General features: G+C 41.4%; 4 protein-coding genes across 4 annotated transcripts; 1 reads left to right on the top strand and 3 right to left on the bottom strand.

Moving 5' to 3' along the window:
* Positions 1-40: 40 nt before the first annotated feature.
* Positions 41-5406, bottom strand: LOC135593834 (soluble inorganic pyrophosphatase 6, chloroplastic-like). The gene is made up of 5 exons (XM_065084142.1): positions 4908-5406; positions 3716-3816; positions 3432-3613; positions 1802-1900; positions 41-394 (listed from the first exon to the last, which is right to left on the bottom strand). Exons 1-5 carry the CDS (start codon positions 5321-5323, stop codon positions 302-304), a joined length of 891 nt encoding a protein of 296 aa, XP_064940214.1. The 5' UTR covers positions 5324-5406; the 3' UTR covers positions 41-301.
* A 765-nt stretch (positions 5407-6171) lies between these two features.
* LOC135593833 (uncharacterized) lies at positions 6172-9255 on the bottom strand. Its single transcript, XM_065084141.1, has 3 exons — positions 8911-9255; positions 6563-8814; positions 6172-6460 (listed from the first exon to the last, which is right to left on the bottom strand). Exons 1-3 carry the CDS (start codon positions 9017-9019, stop codon positions 6383-6385), a joined length of 2439 nt encoding a protein of 812 aa, XP_064940213.1. The 5' UTR covers positions 9020-9255; the 3' UTR covers positions 6172-6382.
* A 2400-nt stretch (positions 9256-11655) lies between these two features.
* LOC103999090 (cysteine desulfurase, mitochondrial) lies at positions 11656-13389 on the top strand. The gene has a single exon (XM_009420744.3). The coding sequence runs from the start codon at positions 11705-11707 to the stop codon at positions 13082-13084; it is 1380 nt and encodes a 459-aa protein (XP_009419019.2). The 5' UTR covers positions 11656-11704; the 3' UTR covers positions 13085-13389.
* A 3827-nt stretch (positions 13390-17216) lies between these two features.
* Positions 17217-18262, bottom strand: LOC135593832 (photosystem I reaction center subunit III, chloroplastic-like). The gene has a single exon (XM_065084140.1). It carries the CDS (start codon positions 18113-18115, stop codon positions 17417-17419), a length of 699 nt encoding a protein of 232 aa, XP_064940212.1. The 5' UTR covers positions 18116-18262; the 3' UTR covers positions 17217-17416.
* Between the last annotated feature and the right edge of the window lie 1412 nt (positions 18263-19674).

The raw sequence follows: 19674 nt of genomic DNA, 5'->3' as shown, positions 1-19674 counted from the left end.
TGGAACTCTAATTTCCAATACTGGTTTATGGTCAGATCAATGAATTTTAATAACAACTACCATATATTTGTGACAAAGAACCGGAGAAAAGATGAGCACATCTTACACGAAATGACCGACTTACTAGCATTGTGGGACAGGAAACACATTTGTCGAACCCGAGAAGTTTGTCCCCAAGGAATTCAATTCACTCTATAATTATTCCATGTTTTGGTTCAGTTTAAATAAAAATCTGCAATAACACATTTAAACTCTTGGAAAACAAAGAAAAAATAGCCTCCTGGCTTCTTCATTTCGGCAATCATACCAGTGACAGTTCTCCAGCAGCAACCGATCTTTTCATCAATTTAGCCCATGACTCGTTTGTCTCGGAAATAACCTTCAAAGCATAATCCTAAACACCAGAAAGAACAAAAGAATTCAGTAGGAATGAATGTACCCGGTGGGATAATTGCTGCTGAAAATGCAAGTGCTAACCAAAATTTTGCTAGGCTCTACATATTGACAGAAGAAGCATGTTCATTCATGTGCAGTCAGGAATGAACAGAATTAAGATGATGCTTTCTGAATCTGGGAAAGTCGAAACTTTTTAAAGATTTTTCAATCATCAGCTATATCCTTGGGTCCCATATAGACTACTTAGTAACTGGTAGATAAAGAGTTTGTTGGATGCTTGTTACTATCAATGGATGGTTTTCTGATAGAAAACCTCACAGTAGTATCACTCTTAAGATTATGCTGATACAAGTGCTGGGCCATGATGGAGATGAAAGTTGCCTGAGACTTGCATGCGTAAGTAAGATCACAACAGGAGTTGTGCACACTGTTCTGCCAATGGACCGGCACAAAATCATCAGGTGCTGGCCATATTGAGTATATGACCCTGTCAAATGGTAATACTCTGTTTCTCAATCTATTTTGGTTAAAACTAGGTTGACTTTGATAGAACCAGTTGACAATTGCTGAAGACTAACATTTGGATTGATCCAGCATTTGAGTTACTTCTAAGGCCCAACTTCAAGCAGATGTTGAAAAGTGCTCAATTAAAACTATAGGTAGATGGATCTGTTAGAACTTGTAGCCCATTCTAACAGGGCATACGTCAGGATTAGTATATCTTTTACTGCTCATCCCAAAAAAAGAAAACAAAATTTTACTCTAGTGATTTCAAGTTCAGATTTTGATAAATATAGTATGAATACAACAATCATAAGTAGTATGTGGGTCATGTTGGAACCCATTGTACATCCCAGTTAATGTTTAATCTAACAAACTTAGAAATCATGGATGGTGGCAGCAACATGGTGGACTTTGGCCTTCTGACCCATGTAAGTTGCAGGAATCCTAGTAAACCAGGAGTGAACCTAACTATAACATCAGTGATTTGAAGTGTGGAAATTATGATATAAAGATCAAATTTGTCCCTCATCGAGATCAGTATGTGAGTCATTATTCACCCCCAAAGAGCAATTACTCCTCTTGGAAGGCTTATCCACATGGTTTTGAGATTGGATACAAGATATCAGATATCAACACCAAGCAATACTATTGTAAATATCCATCCAAAGTATTACTCTGCCCCCTTCAAGGAAAGAAGTACATGACCCATATAACAGGTCTAACATAAAAGAAAAAGCCAAAAATTACCACACACAAGCTAAATATGACAAAAACAATGTCCGAGGATCCTTCAAACAATAAGTACATCATGATAAAAATATACTGCTGCATGCAACACGAATAGCAGAATCTAATACCGGGATATATAGATTATAGACCATAAGAACCATAAACTAATTACCTTGTTTGCAGCTTTGTTGCCAAGACCAAATCTATTAGCAGGCTTTCCATCCGGTATCTTGTAGTCTCTGAACCAGTCTCTTATAGCAGTAAGAGTTCCCTGAAGCAACAGCAAGCCAGTGACAAGAAATAATCAGGCACAAAATATCATGGATAACAATCATTGGTTGCATTCCACATGGTCCTAAGTATATAAACTTACCCATTAAAAATGCATAAAAGGAAAGAAGAGAAACTTACACACAACAACAGAATCACACAATCATCAATGTTTCTACAAAGTAGGTAGAATCAGCTTCCTCCAAACTAAATGAGAACTTTAATACAGAATCTAAGATTTCAGTGTAGCACTCTCTTCTTTTTAAACATGACCATAATTTGCTTTGCTGTCTCAGGAACTTGTAAATGGTATACAAACTCATGTTCAACCGAAAGTCATCAAGAAATTTCAGTACATCTTTTTTGCACTTTGTAGCATATCTCACGAAACAGCATAAAAAACTCAGCAACAACAACAACAACAATTTATGAAATAATTAAGATCCAAAAAGTTTTTAATGCAAACTATAAATAAACATTTAAATACTCCTAATTTAACTAAATATATATTTTTTTATAAATCTCAATGACGATAAAAGAACCATGTAGCCAACCCAGATAGTTAGGACTTTATGGCTTCATTGTTGTTGGTGGTGATGGTAACTCAGCAGGTATAACATAACAATATACTGTTTAATTGCTTGCATTATATCCAATCTGGAATACACAGAAAAGTATAACATGCACTTAAGCACAGAGTAATTGGCGAGATAGAATCAAGGTAGCCCTACATAAAATTCAGAAATGTGCTAAGATACTTGTTAAACACTAATACAGAATAACAGTTGATGTGGACTATGGACAAGGCATTTTCAGAAGCTCTAGAGTCCTAAACAAGTCAAAGGTCCATAATTAAACCTTAGTTGAAAATAACCATTCTGACAACTTTACACAATCTGAAAACCTTTAGTAGGTTTCCAGTGACTTGGTTACTTTACATATAGATGAATATCCTAATGTAGAATAAACAACAAAAGTGTGGTAACTTTTCTGACTCATCTCCACCAGAAGGTTCCAACAATCTTAACACATACAGAAAATAATTTGATCTGATTTTCACTTAATTACCAAAAAGGTGAATAGATTTGTGAACATGCAGATCAACTTCTCAATTCTTCTAAATCTTAGCGGGAGAATTTTTAATCTGCAAATAAATCAAAATTAGTCATTTAGTGTAAAAAATCATAAAAATTCTTTGGCTTGTATAGACCAGCCTGCCATTTGCTCAGAATTGTAGTATGCATGATCAAAGAACACCAGATGTTCAAATAGTTAAATGACCACAGTCTATGGGTGTCTAAGGACATTTCAAACTACACAACCTGCAGGATTTTAAGGCAACATATGAGACAAACCAAACCTCAACACTATTTATTTAACCATGTATCTGCAACAGAGCAAGGATGTCTGTTATCATGAATCTAGTAGCCTGACACAACAAACCACTCATGTAAGAGCTTCATAGTTTGATGTAAAGAGATATGATATATTTCAAATTTTCAAAATAAATTTACACCAAAAGAAAAGTATACCGGGAAATGTTTCTCGACATCATCAGCATCATTTACAAGTGAAGCTCGAGGATCATCCAATGAAATAGCAACAATCTTCCAGTCAAGCTCCCCTTCGTCAATCATAGCTAAAGCAGCCAAGGGCTTCACCTTGAGAATCTCACCAATCTTAGCCTGTCTTTCACCTATCTCAACAACATCAACTGGAAATTGGAGAATATCAGCAGAGGAACCAGGATCTTGCTACACTATAAAAATCAACAAGCAACATTGAACTCGAAAAATAGGAAGTGGTTCTTATGAACCTGGATCATTATCTCCCAAAGCCCCTTCGACTTCTGCATTAGCAAAAGATGGGTCTTCCCACGTCTGTGGAAGTAATCCATAGTTCCAGTTTATGTTGTACCTGAAATTGAAAATGAACAATCAAACAACTAGGCTCTCAAATTTAGAATATGTGCAAGAACCTTCATAGGTGAGGTGATATTGCCCTTTCGAGTATGATCTATTTTTTACATGATTTGGCATTTCTCGCTAAATTCTGAAGCCTGCTGAGCAAATTTGTGACCTTGTATCTGCCAAACTTTCTCACGTATTTGTATAGGTAGGCATGGCCTTGTTCATATATAAAAAAAAAGAACTCTCACAATAATGCAATTCCTATGGTCAATCTTGTCAACCCATTTCTTCCCATACCCTTATGTTATATTAAATTCAGGCATTTACATCTCTAGACTGCTCATCTAAATGCATCTAATCCACATATTTTTTAAAGTGTGTAAGTTGTAAGAGTTACTTCAGTTTAGTAAAATCATTTGATATGTGAAAGCCACAATGATTTAATTTGGAAAAACAGGACTCATACATTATACTCATTAATGTGGTTAACAGGCCTATGACAATGAACTTGTCATCTGAAGAGACAAGGATTTTAACTTCTGGTAGCACATAGCAACAAGATCTAATTCACAGACGTATGTTGACTTAAACTTAGCAGACTTTGTCTAAATTTTCACCTTTGAATAACTAAAATTCAACGTGGCAGAGTAAATTCAGCATAACTCCTGTCGGGGCAATCCTAAAGTAGATGTAGATTACATATTGGGGATTGTCATATTGGTGTTGGTAATTTGTTGGGACTAAAGCAAATATAGAATAGCCATATTGGAGATTGTCTACATTCTCGATTAACTTCATAGCAAATGCCACAATCTCTGAATAGTTCTGAAAGATAGACTATTACTATTACGATGCAATCACCAAAAACTCCACTCTTATTAGGTTTATGATTGACAGTTCATTATTTTATCTGTCTCAAATATCAAACTCTTCACTGAGCTAATCAGTTTCACAGAATTATCCCAGGCTGACGAAAAACCAAAATCCATGATATTTTCAGGTCAACATCTCGGAATTAACAGTTAAAACAAACAATAAGCAATCTAAGCGAAAAGAAAAGAAAATAAGAGAAGTGATTGAGATGTAAAATGATCTCACGGGTAGTATCGAAGCTTCCCTTTCTTGGTGTCCTGCTTTATAGGCGTGTACGGCTCGTCGGTGGCCACCTCCATCTTCGCACTCGTCTCCTTGGGGATCTCCACCACGAAGTTGAAGACCCCGTCGCCCAAGTGCAAGGGCACATCGTGCCACGGCGAGATCTTCTTGCCGGAGCCGTCGAGGAAGAAGACCCGGTAGTCGAGGGTCTCCGGCTGGCCCTCGTCCTTGGCCTGGATGTCGGCCTTGTGGAGGGCGGACGGGGCGACGAAGCGGCGCCGGTGATTGAGTGAGACGGCTCCGGGCCTCTTGGAGAATAGCAAGGCGTGATGATCCGGAGGGGAGCATCGCCACCGCAGTCCCCGGAGAGCACCGGCGGCTACGGCGGTGAAGCGGGTGGCGGATACGGTAGCCGCCATAGCTCTGGTAGTCGAGAGGTGGTCCGAACGGGAGAAGTACGGAGAGGCTGTCACCGCCGCTGCTTTAGTCACGTTAGGGATGAGGTACCGACGGACTTGTATGAATCAGCGCGTCAAATCGTCCCCAAATCAACGCACATGATTGCATTCGGGTCCATTTGAAAAAAAAGTAAAAAAAAAATGAGAATATTAATGGGTAAATTGAAAATGAGAGAATCATTTGAAAAAAAAGTCAAAAAAAAAATTCAAGCAAATTACATTTATATAATCTTTAATTACGTCTTAAATCAACAAATAAAATTTTAAATCTGAATTATTTTAATATTATGTCTACCCTTAAAAAGTATATAAGTAAAAATATAGATACTAAAATTAAAATAAAAATATTATTGTTGTGGTCGCTCGCAATCCTTACACAAGAAAGGAGGGGGCACGAGGTTCGTCACTATCTGGGAAGGTTCGATATGGTTCACGGAGATGATGATGGCCCTTATGCCTCCTCATTTTTCATGTCAGATTTACAGATAAACACAGACAAACACGATGAGAGAGAGTAGTACAAGACGACACTTTTGTTTAGGTCATGGGAGAGTACAACTATAAAAATAGTTATTGATAAAAAAAAATGTTCTATAGGAATTTTTCAAAATTAAGATGCTCTATGAAAAATTTTTAAAGCTCAAAATTTATTTTCTAGAATTCACACTTGTTCTTAATCAATTTTATGTCCATCACATCTAATTTCATCATTTTGATTAAGTGTAGTTGGATCATCATATACTTGGATTAGATAAACAAAGGGTGATGTCAGAAGCATATTTCAAACCCAATCTCTTCCATAATCCAAATGAAATGAACAGCACAAAGCTGATCAATCATGCATTAGATATCTCACACCCAAGTACAAATCAACCTAAGAAAAAGAATCAGCAACCTAAAATTAAAGCCATGTCAACCTAATAAAAGCTAAGACTGCTTGCAACAACAAACCACAGCAACAAAGGTTAGCTACTACTACTCTGCAAGTAATTAGAGTAGCATTTCATCATCTCCTCCTCCTCATGGGGAAGCAATTTGGTGGTTTCTGATCCTGCTTGATCTTCTCACTGGAGTTATCACCTCTTCATCTCTACTTCCCTACACACCACAGAAAAAAGAGAAGGCAACTTCAAGATCAATTCACCAAACATCACTTTATACACCATTAAGAAAAGTAAAAAAAGGATAATATTTAGTTACCTTCTTGGAAGAGAGCTTCTCATAGGTAGTGAAACTTCCATAAGAAATGGAAGAGGATGACACTGTGGAGTCCCTTCTCAGCCTTCTCTCATTGCTTTCAGTCTCTTCCTCCTCGCCTTTTCGGGTTGCTCTCCTCCGGCCAACAGACGTGCTGTTCTGCAAGCTACTGCTGAATTCTGAAGGACCAGAATCCATCATCAGCATGTCCACCACTGGGGTATTCTGGAAAGGAGACCCCCTGGCATGGCCATGGCTCTCACTGCTGCCTGAGACTGATTTGGTGATCACCTTCTTTGCTGGAGCTATCTGGGGATTATCCACCAAGGGAGACGTCTGCCTTTGCTTCATGAGAAGAAAGGTAAAGCATGCAACAAGCAGAACTGCTGAAGACAGCCCAGCTGCCAGCTTCATTGCATGTTTACCATCTGATCCATACATCGAAAGCTCTTGGGATTGGACGGTCTTAGAATTTCTTTCATCACCAGATGCTGAAGGACTGTCTTCATGTGTTTGAGAAGCAGAAGATGATGAACTGCTACTATCACCTTGACCTCCTGCTACTTCATCGTGTTGGGTCACAAGATCATGAGGACCAATATCCTGCATTTTCCTGAGCTCCAACTCAATATTCTTCTCGGATTCAATGCCATCAACTATTGCTTCTTCTTCCATTTCTTTGGCATCATCAGCCTCTTCAATCTTCTTCTCACTCTCAAATTCCACAAGGCTACTCTCTTTAACATCATCATCAGCCTCTGGCTCCACTGTAACATCATTTTCTTCCAGACCTTGTGTTACTTCCATTCCACTCTTCTCATCCCCAGACTCTGTATCATCTTTTAGCTCATCTCCCGAGACATCCACTTCATGTTCTTCCATGCTCTCCTGTTGCACACTTATCTCAAAAGGTTGCTCCATTTCGCTGACCTGATCAATGTGTTCATTGCTAAGCGTTGTTGCACTGTAGCTGTGATCTATGTCTACTTCATGTTCTTCCATACTCTCCTCTTGCATTTCTCCCTCAAAAGGTTGCTCCATCGCGCTGCCCTGACCAATATGTTCATTGCTTACGATCGTTCCAATATAGCTGTAATCTATGTCTTCTCTCTGCTCTATATTTGCGGCTGTCAAGTTAGGCATAAAAAAGGGACCAAATTCTTCTCTTGGCAAGGAAGTCAGAGTAGTGTAACGAGCAAAAGAATCGCATGACCATTGGCTCAATTTCCTAGCTAGTTCTTTAAGATCAAGAGCAGCAACAGCTAGATAGTCCCTTACATGGACATCATCAATGGCTGGTATTACTGGGGTTTTCAGCATGGAAGATGACAGAATAGGACATCCAAGGAAGGAGCCAAAGATGCAAGCAATGCCCAAAACTAGGAGAAGGGAAGCAAACTTGTAATGCCAAAAGGAGCGACCTTTACCCGTGGATTTGGGGTTGGATTCAGATTCAGGAACAGGGCTTTCACCTGTTTCTTCTTCCATCGCTTCCACCTCGGGGGATGAACACTCGTCATCTCCCGGTGTGGACTGTTGTTCTTCCTCGGTCTGCCCAGGTATCTCCTCGGAGCTTTCGGAGGAGAAGCTGTCCTCGAGCCGCTTCCCGTCTCCTGCATCCATCAAGTCGCCTTCTTGGTTCAGGTACTGATCGATCCGGGGATTGGGACGGTAGTGGAGGAATCGCGGCCTCGGGGAGAGGTAATTGGTGTGGGGATCGTAAGGAGGAAGAGATGGGTCAGCGTCCAAAGGAGCTATAGCCGCTGGAGAAATGTGAAAGGAGGGAAGAACACCGGAATAGCGACGGTTCTTGATCTCAGATTCGATCTTTCTTGGCTCGCTGCCGCCGCCACCGACGTACGGGGTCTCTTGAACGCCAGAGTCTTGATGAGGCCGCGCACCGAAACTGACCCTTCTCTTCGCAGGAACCTCTTCTGGCGCCGGAGATTCGTCCAAGAGCGAGGTGAGGGAAGACCGGACGACGGGCACGGTCTCGTTCCTCTCCGCGAGGATCCTCCTCTTCGGCGACGCGGCCACGGCCTTGGAGGCGGCGGAGATCGTGGGGGCCATGAAGTTCTTGGCTCCCTTGGCCGAGCAACAAGATGACGGCGCGGGGGACCTCGCCCTGACGGCCGAGGGCTTGGAGGAGGCGCTGCAGTTCAGGTCCCTCTCGTTCTCCCTTTGCTCGAGCGACGCACGCGAAGACGCCGCCAACGCCACTCCCGACTTGCCACCGGCGCTCCTCTGATGGGGCTCTGCAGGCAAGAACAAGAACCAAGAAAGGTTCAAGTCGATCGCAAAGGGGATCATCAAGAAGATGTGAGAAGGTTCTTCTTCTTGTCGATGCTTACCTGAGAAGGCCGAGGCAATGGCGGTGCAGCTCTTCCTGGCGACGCTGGCGTCGGGGGTTCTGGGTCGGGACGGGTTGGGGGAAGGCGATCTTGTTGTCGTTGTTGCCATCAGTCGGGGATCACAATGTGCTTTGATCGAAATTTGAGTCGGACGGCGAAGGGGCTTAGGAAAGATACGCGGATGCCCAATGAAGAAGCAAGCGAGGACCTAACGGCTATATTTATTTCCTTCACAGAACAAAGAAATAAAAGCTACCGCTGTGGGGCTTCCGGGTAAACTCGTTTCTCTGCAAGGGCATATGTCCCACCTGGGACCCAGCGGCGGCTTCCAATCGCGGATGCCCAAAGAAGCGACCGTTGTGGGGTGGGCGATGGGATCTATGATTTATTCTATTGGAATTTTCGAATCGGTAGAATAGGAGTCGACCGTTGTGGATTCGACCGTTCAGGACTAGTTAAAGGCGTCCCCTATTCGGTAAACCCTGTCATTTAAAATCCAACTAAAGTTTAAATCTGATGAGAAATTAAAGAAAATGGAAGTATAAATTTATAATAAAGGATCAGATAATTTCTTTCGGATTTAAATTCAGATAAAGAAAATTCAAGACACTCACAGTTGGCTTTAACTCATAAGCCGCAAGAAGAAGCTTTCACCACTACAAGCAAGCAGAGGGAGAGGAAGAGAAGTAGAGGTGCTACATACTTTGGGTTTCGGGAGAAGACGACGATGAGCAGAGCCCAAAAAACGAAGAAGCTGAATCAGATGGAGGTAAGGCGGATCGATCCCACCTTCATCCCCCCTTTTCTCTCTTACCCTGATCATGGTTCGATTCGAATGAAACTGATAAGTAGTAGGTCGATTTTGGTTTCTACGTTTACGAAATTAGAATCGTTAGCTCCAGAAATAGCGATTCAAGAACCGAAATCATCGAACCCGAAATTGATGGTTCAAGAACTGAAATTGATAGTTCAAATTATTGGTTTGAATTATTAGTTTATTTAAAAAAAATGTTCCCTCCAATCCTTCCACAAATTTGATTAAGCATTTATTGAACTTTCAAAACTCTTAAGCTTTCTCCTAATCTCTCTTTTAAGCTCTTTAAGTTCTCTTTAATAATATAATGTACACTTTAATAATATAATGTATACTTTGTCTGGTGTTCATTATCCTAGTGCACATTTTTTTAGTTATTTATATTAATATTATTGGTGCATTAAAAGAACATCAAAATAATAATGATTTAAATATGATGATAATGACTATGAAATCAAAATAGATAAATTATTTTCTTAAAATTCCACTAGTTTATTTAGTTACACGTGTTTTTAATCTTCTTATTAGATTATTTATGTATTTATTATGAATACTTTGGAGTATATGTTGATATTGGTGACAAAATTAGAGATGTTAAAAAATTGATCACTAACTTAATATGACCATTATAGACAATATGATACCCTCAAAATTTTTATATCTACCGATCAAATTAGACGAATAGTAAAATCTTTAATAGACAATATATTTCTTTTTTCTTTAATATCCTAAACGCTAATGGTCATCTATCTTTTTATTGACCCTATCATGGATGACTCTACACCACTTTGGTTGTTCACTATCATAATATAATCGTATCCGCAGGTCAATTTGTCTTCATCGTTCCTCTCGCTTGACTCTTGTGACTTATATGCTTCCATTATCATTAAGAAGAAAGGTGACGATGGATTAAGATATTAGAGAAAATAAAAAAAAAATTAAAAATTAGAATACCTTTAAGGAGAAGTTCAAAAAGATAAGTTCACAATGAGATAAATCAATGTGAATTTAATTTTTAGAAACCGAATGAGAAAAAGTCCCACCCACCACTTGCACCTCTCTTTATGCTATCATATATGTTCCATTACTCTATATTCGTTGCTATCTCTTTCAAAGCTTTTCAAGATTCTCCCCCACCAATGCCATGATCACGACATTGGAAAGTGAAGAAGACAAAATAGTTGACATGCCAATTTAAACTATGCATCGAAATTTTCAAATATGATAACTTATTTAAATTGAATCCAAATCAAAATTTTGCACTTAGAATTGGCCGACAAAATTTTCTATCCTTTTCTACTACCCTCCTCTATGACGCAAGGATTGTATGAACTTGAGAAAAAATATATATCGAAAAGGAATTTTGGTATGTTTAAGTATTTATTTGATCATGTAAAAAACCACCCAAATTGGCCTTTTTTTCTTTTATTATTTTTCTGTAAATATTTATAGTTACATTAATCATATAAATTGTGTGTGTGAGAGAGAATCGGAAGCCGCTCTCGGGAACGTAGCGCATAACGCCTACCCGTTTCGCTTACCTTCTTCTTTGTTATGATCCGATGCTGGGTCTGAGAGTCCTGGTGGGTCCTACATTCTTTTATTTGCAGTCGTGAGGTGGGTAGCCGTGCGGGTATGTTTATCTTCACCATCGACTATCACCAAAATGGGCCGCAGCCCAGCAAAGTGCCTTAAGTGCAAGCCGCTTTCTAAAGAGTGGCCCATTAGCGCTGTATGTCTTCTGCTTACCATTGTAGATGTTTGGGTACCCTTATCGAATCGTACGTGAGTCCTAGTGGGTCCCACTTTTGTTTCAGTCGTGAGGAGGTAGGTTTTCGGGTGAATTTCGCTGGCCAAGCCACGTGGTTGCGAGCTGGCCCCGTTTCGCTCTCCAGCCTCATCTTCGACTTCCTGAACCATATATAGTCATCTCCGCTTAATTTGGAAGCAAGAAATCCCTAGGCACCAAAATCTACCGTCATGGCCACCGCCGCCGCCTCTCGCCTCCTCCGCCGCGCCCTCAACCCTGCTGTCACACGACGTCGCTTCTCAACCGCCGCAGTCGCTGCGGAGACCCCTCCGTCTCCTTTGCCTTCGGCTACCGGAGAGGAGGAGGCCGGGATGGTCTCGATGAAGGGCGTCAGGATCTCTGGGCGCCCGCTTTACCTCGACATGCAGGCCACCACCCCCGTCGACCCCCGCGTCCTCGATGCGATGCTCCCCTTCTACCTCTCCCGCTTCGGCAACCCCCACTCGCGCACCCACCTCTACGGCTGGGAGTCCGAGTCCGCCGTCGAGGCCGCACGCGCCAGCGTCGCTGCCCTAGTCGCCGCCGATCCTAAGGAGATCTTTTTCACCTCCGGCGCCACCGAGTCCAACAACATCTCCGTCAAGGGCCTCATGCGCTTCCACCGCGCCCGCAAGCGCCATGTCATCACCACCCAGACCGAGCACAAGTGCGTCCTTGATTCCTGCCGGCACCTCCAGCAGGAAGGGTTCGAGATCACGTACCTCCCCGTCCGCCCCGACGGCCTCGTCGACCTCGGCCATCTAGCCGATGCCATCCGCCCGGACACCGGTCTCGTCTCTGTCATGGCCGTCAACAACGAGATCGGCGTCGTCCAGCCCCTCGAGGAGATTGGCCGCATTTGCAGCGAAAAGGGCGTCGTCTTTCACACCGACGCAGCCCAGGCCCTCGGCAAGATTCCCATCGACGTCGAGAAGATGGGAATCGGGCTCATGTCCCTCAGTGGGCACAAGATCTACGGCCCCAAGGGTGTTGGCGCTCTCTACGTTCGCCGCCGCCCCCGGGTCCGGATTGAGCCGCAGATGAACGGTGGCGGGCAGGAAAGGGGTATCCGGAGTGGGACTGTTCCCACGCCCCTCGTCGTTGGGATGGGCGCTGCATGTGAGATTGCGATGAAGGAGATGGATTACGATGGCCGCCGGATCTCCGCCCTGCAAGAGAGGCTCTTGAATGGGATCAGAGCTAAGCTGGATGGCGTAGTGGTGAATGGGAGCTTGGAGCACCGGTATCCAGGGAACTTGAACCTATCCTTTGCGTATGTGGAGGGAGAGAGTCTGCTGATGGGGTTGAAGGAGGTGGCTGTCTCAAGCGGAAGTGCTTGCACAAGTGCCAGCCTTGAGCCCTCCTATGTACTGAGGGCACTTGGGGTGGACGAGGATATGGCACATACGTCCATAAGATTTGGGATTGGGAGATTCACGACGGAGGCTGAGGTTGACAAGGCGATAGAACTGACAGTACGGCAGGTGGAGAAGCTGAGGGAGATGAGCCCACTCTATGAGATGGTCAAGGAGGGGATCGATATCAAGAGCATCCAGTGGGCGCAACACTAATTATAAGGGGATGAGTTCTAGTCCACATACTTATAGGTTGTGGGGAGAATCGAAGCTTCTGGTGCAGGAGAAGTCAAAAATGAGGGGACTGGAGTTTATTAACTGTAGCATTTATCTGTTGACACTCAGGTTCTACATCTCCTCCTCCTCATTATTGCAGGCGATAATGTGTAAAACCCGGTTATCCTGATGATGCCTTAGCACACATGTAGAACAATGCTTGTATGAATAAAATCTTGTGCAGACTAAGTATTACGGTGCTTTTATATGGCAGAAGAGATTTAAATAAAAGGTTTAATTTTATAGCGTCTTACTGTCATCCAAGGCTTTCATGGTAAGATGGCATGCCAAGATGTTTAGTTGTTTGCTACTCAGAATTGCTCTTTAATTTGATTATAATCAGGTCACTGCCACCAATTGTACTTCTAACAGAGTATATAATACCTTCTTTGCGTATACTATAAATTGAATACTAGGAATCATAGTATCTTCTTGATTATGTTGTCAAGTATAGCTACACCTTAATATTTTATTTTGTTATGTGCATATATGTTTTAAGACTAGTGATTTTTATGTGTACAGGTTTTGTAATGTTTTAGAGCTAGACATTTTTTTGTGAACAGGTGTCTATGCCCCGGTTTAGGGGCATTTGCCAATTGGGATAATTACTTATTGTTGAATGCTTAAATAAATAACATTAGAAGGGAAAGAAACTATGTACAGATGATGTATGGGTTGGAATCCATGGTCATGTGTTGATATAGAGGTCTCTTTTGTTTGCATGATATGCTGATGCAACAATAATCATTAGTTCACCTTAGATATGTTCAGCTGCATGTTTTGGTTTGAAGATTAGAAAATTCTTTAAGAAGTGTTTATTGTCATACAGATATGAAGATGAATATTGTTTTTACATAACCTGCAATTAATATGTATCTCATTGTTGGTATAATTCTCAGAAATAAATATCTTTGTCATTTTGCGGAGTAGAGATTTTATTTTTCAAAAAGAACAAGTTAATAGCTTTCTAGGTCCATGATTGAGTAGTCCTTGTTTTGGTTTTAAATGCAATTCTTCTAGAGGATCAAGATATCTTAGTACTCAAGTCTTCTTTTTAAGATACCAAAATATTGCTATTAATATGTGTTTTTACTGATGCCTTCAAGGTAAGGCTTACAGAGGTGCCAAGAGATACAAGTAGACTTGGGTTTTGTAGTTACTGAAGAGCATAATATTCATTCTGGACTGGCCTCAATTTTTTTACTATACTATAACCTGCCCTGATGGATTGGTTTACTATCAAGGTGAGAGAAAAAACATAAAAACTAGCTAATTTTTATTGGGGTAGCTGTATAATTTACATTCAGGTGCCTGATGCACATGGGTAGTCGATAGATGGTAAGATCATGAAGTTGATGAGGATCATAATTTAAAAGTGAATACTTGATTAAAGTAATTAACATAATTCACCTCTTTAGTTAGGATAAATATGTAATGCTTTAGCCTTTATGTAGGCTGTAGAAAAATAGTTGGTTTTTGGTAGATTGCAAAAACAAAAATGATCTTGAGATGTGGAAATAATGGGATCATGGGAAAAATTAGTTTAAATGTTTTACTTAATGAATTATCAGGATTAGAAACTTCGAATCGATTGAAGCAATTCCGTGACAAATTGATGCTGTGAAGGCCTTCTAGCTTTTATGAAACTCAACTCAATTGAGTTGTAATGTAAAGTAATTAAAGTGGTTTGAATGAAGAGATGAGAAAACTACCTAAATTTCTCGAGGTATAAATGGGATCACATCTATTTGGAGGAATGAATAGTGCACGGAGTTTGGCCTATTTTTTGTGTTCCGAGGAGTGGAACAGCTTGTGCTAGGTCTTTGCAGTAATATAGTTATTTTTCTTTCGAAGAAAAAAAATGGGGTCACATCATGAAGATCCACTAATTATGTCTTTCGGAGTAATATACTCAGGGATGGTCTCCTTTTTTTGTAAGGCATGGAGATTCTCATAACTAATAAGATCTCTGAGTCATGATAAAGTAGTAAAAATTATCTTTGTTTTAAGTCCCTATAATTATATTTTTAGGTTAAATTGGGATGCACCCATAAATTGAAGTATGTATATCATATGCATCAAGTGGCGAGACTGTATGTTAGATTTTCTTCAGAGTATAATTGATTAGATGTCTGTCAATATTTGATGTATAGAAATAAATACTTGTAATTTAGGATGGTAATACATTAATAGTTGACTTTGCAAGAGTTAGATTGCATTAGAGGGGGGATTTGAATTAAAGTGATGCACATAGGACGCAAGTAGCCCGCCCCTAGTTCGGAACCAGAACCGAACCATAACCATACCAACTTGGAATTGAAATGAATTGGTGCAATGGTTTGGCGGTTCCAAATTGGGGCCATATGGTTGGGTTCCGGTTTCTAGACATTCGAACTGGAATCAGAACCGGAATCGGAACCAACAGTTCTGGTTCGACTCCAAATTGGCTAAAAAAAATATAAATAGGTTTCATGGTGTAGTGGTTAGCACTTTAAACTTAAAGTCTAATGATTGGGGTTCAAATTTTGGTGGAATAATTTTATTTTTTTCTTTTTTTATCAATTAAAATCGATGGTTCAAATCAGAATCAGAACCACTTGTTCCGGAATTGAAACCGGTGATTTCGGAACCATGGTTAGGTCTGTGTGCAAGGGTGTAGACTTGTACAACAATGAAAAACGATGATGAAGTGGTAGATCCATGGGAAATTATACTAATGGTATTATGACCCTATTCATTAAATACCAAGGAGAATGCCAACTACCAGAAGCAAAGACTTTGTGCTTAGGCATTTTGACAAAGGATCCGTATAGATGATCCCACATAGTTCTGGCATTATGTCTTTGTTGTTGTTATCATTGTCATCGTAGATGGTTATTCATAGAAGGAATTGCTGAGCTTGCATGTGGAGATGTTGGTTTGGACAAGCTAAGATGATGGAAGGATTTGTGTGATCCTAACACTGGAAGTAGGGGAAATTGCTGATTTCTATTTATTATTACCAAAACAAAATGTGTAGAGCTAGAGATAAACTAGTGCTAGCCATAGCACTTTCTCTTTAAGGTAAACGATACAATTTCTTTTCAATACAATGTCTTTTTTTCTTTAACCAGAGACAAGTGCTTAAGGGGACTGCAGTAATTTGTGGTTTCTAACTAATATAGCTCAAGCGACGGAGCAATCAGAGGGCAAATAATCAAATTAAAGCATCTTTTGGTGTAGTTAGCTGCCTACTTCTGGCATTAGTCTTGGTTGAATTACTACTGTGGATTATCTTGTGCTGTGGAATATCAAACGTTAGAAAGACATATAAATACTTTGGTGTATTTTGTGTGTCAGTATGCTTGGATAGTCCAGAACAGTGTTTCTGGCTTGTAAACTTGAGTTTTTGAAATTTTGGTTTTTCTCTTTTCGGCATCTTCCACTTAATAAATAGACTTGTTGCTGAAGTTCTTTACTTATTATCAACAGACTTTTTTCAGACATATTTCGTTGACTGCTTCATGGAAGTTCTATTTTGGTGATTGAAATGATCTCTCATTATGCTCTTAGTAAGCGTATCGTTTTTTCCGTCATGGAAGTTCTATTTTGGTGATTGAAATGATCTCTCATTATGCTCTTAGTAAGTGTATTGTTTTTTATCTTTATGCACTTCGACACAATTTACATAGCTAAGGTCTGTTTGTTTGGAAAGACAGGTTAAACCTACCTCTTTGCTTCATTAGCTCTCCTTTTTCACTGTGTTGCTATACTGAGAGTTGCTATGGATGAGAGACCCTTCACATGTGGTGCATACAGCTGCATCAACACTGGGTTTTCTGCTTACATATGACTGTATTGTTAGCTGAATGAGTTATAGAACATTTTGATTCACTTGACATTTCTGTGGACTGCTAATAGGCGAGTGATATATATCAGTTCTTAGAAACCATGATTGACCCAAGAGACTGATTCTTAATGATGATTTATAGGTCCTTAGTGACATGGAAGAACTTGGCTTCCACCCACAGTTTGATGTTTGCAGGAAAAAGAATGAGCACTGAGATAGATGTCTGTAGGAGAAGATGAGTGATGGATTTAAGCTTGAAATCTTCTTCCATTGGTATGTGTTCATTAGGAATTGAGGATCGATATTTTGTGGCGAAAAATACATTCTTTGGAGCTGAAACAACTGATACAGTATTGAGTTGGAGAAGCAGAGGGGTAGAGAAGAGGTGGGGGGCGGTGGGGGAAAGGAGGCATCTTTGATTCGGTGGCGGTGTCGCTCAGGGATCACACGTCCTTGGCAATTAGCTCGCCGTTGACGAGCTCCCGGTAGGCAGCCACCGGCCAGATGAAGCCCCTCCACAGCAGCCTGGTGGCGAGCGGCACGTCGATGATGATCTCCTTCATGGTGGGCTTCTTGTCGTCGCGGATGGCGATGAGGTAGCTGCGGCCTACCCACCCGATCCAGCCGGCGATGTAGAGGAAGAGCAGGCCGGGGGTGATGAACTCGCCCCAGTGCCGCTGATCGCCGTTGACGATGAGGTGGGGCAGCCCGTCGGAGCCGCAGAGGAGACCGAACTTGCCGTAGTTCTCGAACCGCCGTTTGGTCTTCTCGATGGTGGCCTTGATGGCGAGCGCCGGCGCCGAGTCCGGCGCGTACTTATTGAGCGACGCCTCCAGCTTCTTGATCGACTGCTTCTCGCGCTTCGCGAAGGCCTTGGACTCCTTGCAGGGGGTGAGGCCGGAGATGTCGGCCGCGGCTGGGGGAGGCGCAGCGGCAGAGGTTAGGAGGAGGGAGGAGAGCGCCAGGGCTGCGGAGAACGTCTTGAGAGAAGAAGACACGGACTCTTCTCCATGCTGCTGCTGTTGCTGCTGAGGCAAAGAGGAGGAGCAAGAGATGGACAAGCGAAGCCTACAGGTGACAGCTTTGGGAAGCTTTGGGGACAGGGACTTGGAGAGGGTGGGGATGGAGGACAGAGCGGCCATTGCTGTTGCTCCTCCTTCCTTTGGTATCTCTTTCTCACTCTCTTATCACTTGCGCTCCCTCCTCTCCTGCAATTAATTCTGGTCTCCTCTTTCCAGTGCTGAGAGAGAGAGAGAGGAGAGGAGATAAGAGGTGGGAAGGGAAACGGATATGAGTGGGGAGGGGATAGATAAGGTGGGAATAAGAGGGTGAGTCGGAGGAAGGTGATTGGGTAAGGCATTGTGGTATAGAGATAGTTGCTAAGATCTTTCTTGCAAGCTTATGGTAGCAATGAGCCAACGCAAAATTCTTATATCGTTTTATTTTGTTTACACTGTAATATGTTTTTCAATAAATATTTTTTCCTGAAATGTAAATTATAGTTTATGATTAATTACCAATTTGTGGTTGTAATGAGCCAATGGAAAAAAAATCTCATCATATTTGGTTGTGTTTACAATGTAATATGTTCTCCGATAAGCATAATCTTTTTTGAAATGTGAATTAAAGTTTATGATTGATTACATATATGTGAAAAAAAATCTATGATAAATGTGATACAAACGTTCACTTTGTTAGCTTAGAAAACAATGAAACATGCACTTATTATTTCCAACTAGAAAAAAGCTATTTAGGTACTCAATAAATTAAAAAATTAATTTTTTTGGATGATTTTCTTAAGAAAGTTACTCTTTTGCGAAAGGTGATTTCAATTTTTAGTTTTTTATTTAGTGTCATTTGGTCATCACCTCCTCTACCTTTGCCTCATCATGAGACTCTGTCGGTCGACTTCGTGTGGCATTATCTAGTCCTTCAGCACCATCATCGTCATTCATCCTTTGGTCATAGCTTTCGTCTCCTTGCCACCGTCCATGATACTTACAATCTCACCCTCGACTTCCCCTCAGCTTCCATTTCCCCCTTCGAAAGTCCCTACCTCGTCCCCTCCCACGACGACAACAACCACCCCATTCCTCTCCTCCTTGCCCTCTTCGATCTCCACTCTATCTTCCTCGTCCCTTGTCTTGCTACAATCTGGTAATGACAAGACAACATATGACAAGGCCTCATAGCTAAGCGATGGGTTCTAAGGAGGGAAGAGGGTGACTAATGGAAAAAAAGCAACGATTCTTCTAGATGTTAAGGGAAGAGTTGATCAAGGTATTATCATCAACAAGAGTGAGGTTGGAGAGCACACGATGAGGCATATCGATGATAGCAAGTTGCTCCTACCACAATAGTGGAGGCACGACTACTAACTCGATAGAGAGCCGATGGTGCCAAGATTCGATAGCCTAGCTCCGTTAATGGAGGGATTAAATCTCATGGAGGCAAAGGAGGAGTACACATGGAGGGAGTGACGGTGAAAGCAACGGGTGAAGTACCAACTCTTGTGAGCACCATATGACTTGACCACTATCACATCCTATTGAAAGTAGGACCTTCGATTACTACTCCAAGTGAAGGGAGTGGGGTTGGGGCCTTATGGACCTTAGTGTCACGGATTTAACTGGTTTTGCTTAAGTCATGCGACACCTTAATATGTGTGTCTGTAAATGGTTAACTTCATCGAAACCTCTTA

Source organism: Musa acuminata, chromosome BXJ1-9 (genome assembly GCF_036884655.1).
Source record: "Musa acuminata AAA Group cultivar baxijiao chromosome BXJ1-9, Cavendish_Baxijiao_AAA, whole genome shotgun sequence".
Lineage (NCBI taxonomy): Eukaryota > Viridiplantae > Streptophyta > Magnoliopsida > Zingiberales > Musaceae > Musa > Musa acuminata.
The sequence above is the reverse complement of the archived record's forward strand: the minus strand, read 5'-3'. Positions and strand labels throughout refer to the sequence as shown.

What these genes read in the sequence shown, in the direction of transcription:
- LOC135593833 (XM_065084141.1), bottom strand. Translation starts at nt 9,019, where the DNA reads ATGGCAACAACGACAACAAGATCGCCTTCCCCCAACCCGTCCCGACCC. An exon ending in CATTGCCTCGGCCTTCTCAG is followed by an intron (nt 8,815 to 8,910) that starts GTAAGCATCGAC and finishes TCTTGCCTGCAG; the next exon opens with AGCCCCATCAGAGGAGCGCC. An exon ending in AGAAGCTCTCTTCCAAGAAG is followed by an intron (nt 6,461 to 6,562) that starts GTAACTAAATAT and finishes TGTGGTGTGTAG; the next exon opens with GGAAGTAGAGATGAAGAGGT.
- LOC135593834 (XM_065084142.1), bottom strand. Translation starts at nt 5,323, where the DNA reads ATGGCGGCTACCGTATCCGCCACCCGCTTCACCGCCGTAGCCGCCGGT. An exon ending in GGGAAGCTTCGATACTACCC is followed by an intron (nt 3,817 to 4,907) that starts GTGAGATCATTT and finishes TTTCAATTTCAG; the next exon opens with GTACAACATAAACTGGAACT. An exon ending in TTTGGGAGATAATGATCCAG is followed by an intron (nt 3,614 to 3,715) that starts GTTCATAAGAAC and finishes TCCAATTTCCAG; the next exon opens with TTGATGTTGTTGAGATAGGT.
- LOC103999090 (XM_009420744.3), top strand. Translation starts at nt 11,705, where the DNA reads ATGGCCACCGCCGCCGCCTCTCGCCTCCTCCGCCGCGCCCTCAACCCT.
- LOC135593832 (XM_065084140.1), bottom strand. Translation starts at nt 18,115, where the DNA reads ATGGCCGCTCTGTCCTCCATCCCCACCCTCTCCAAGTCCCTGTCCCCA.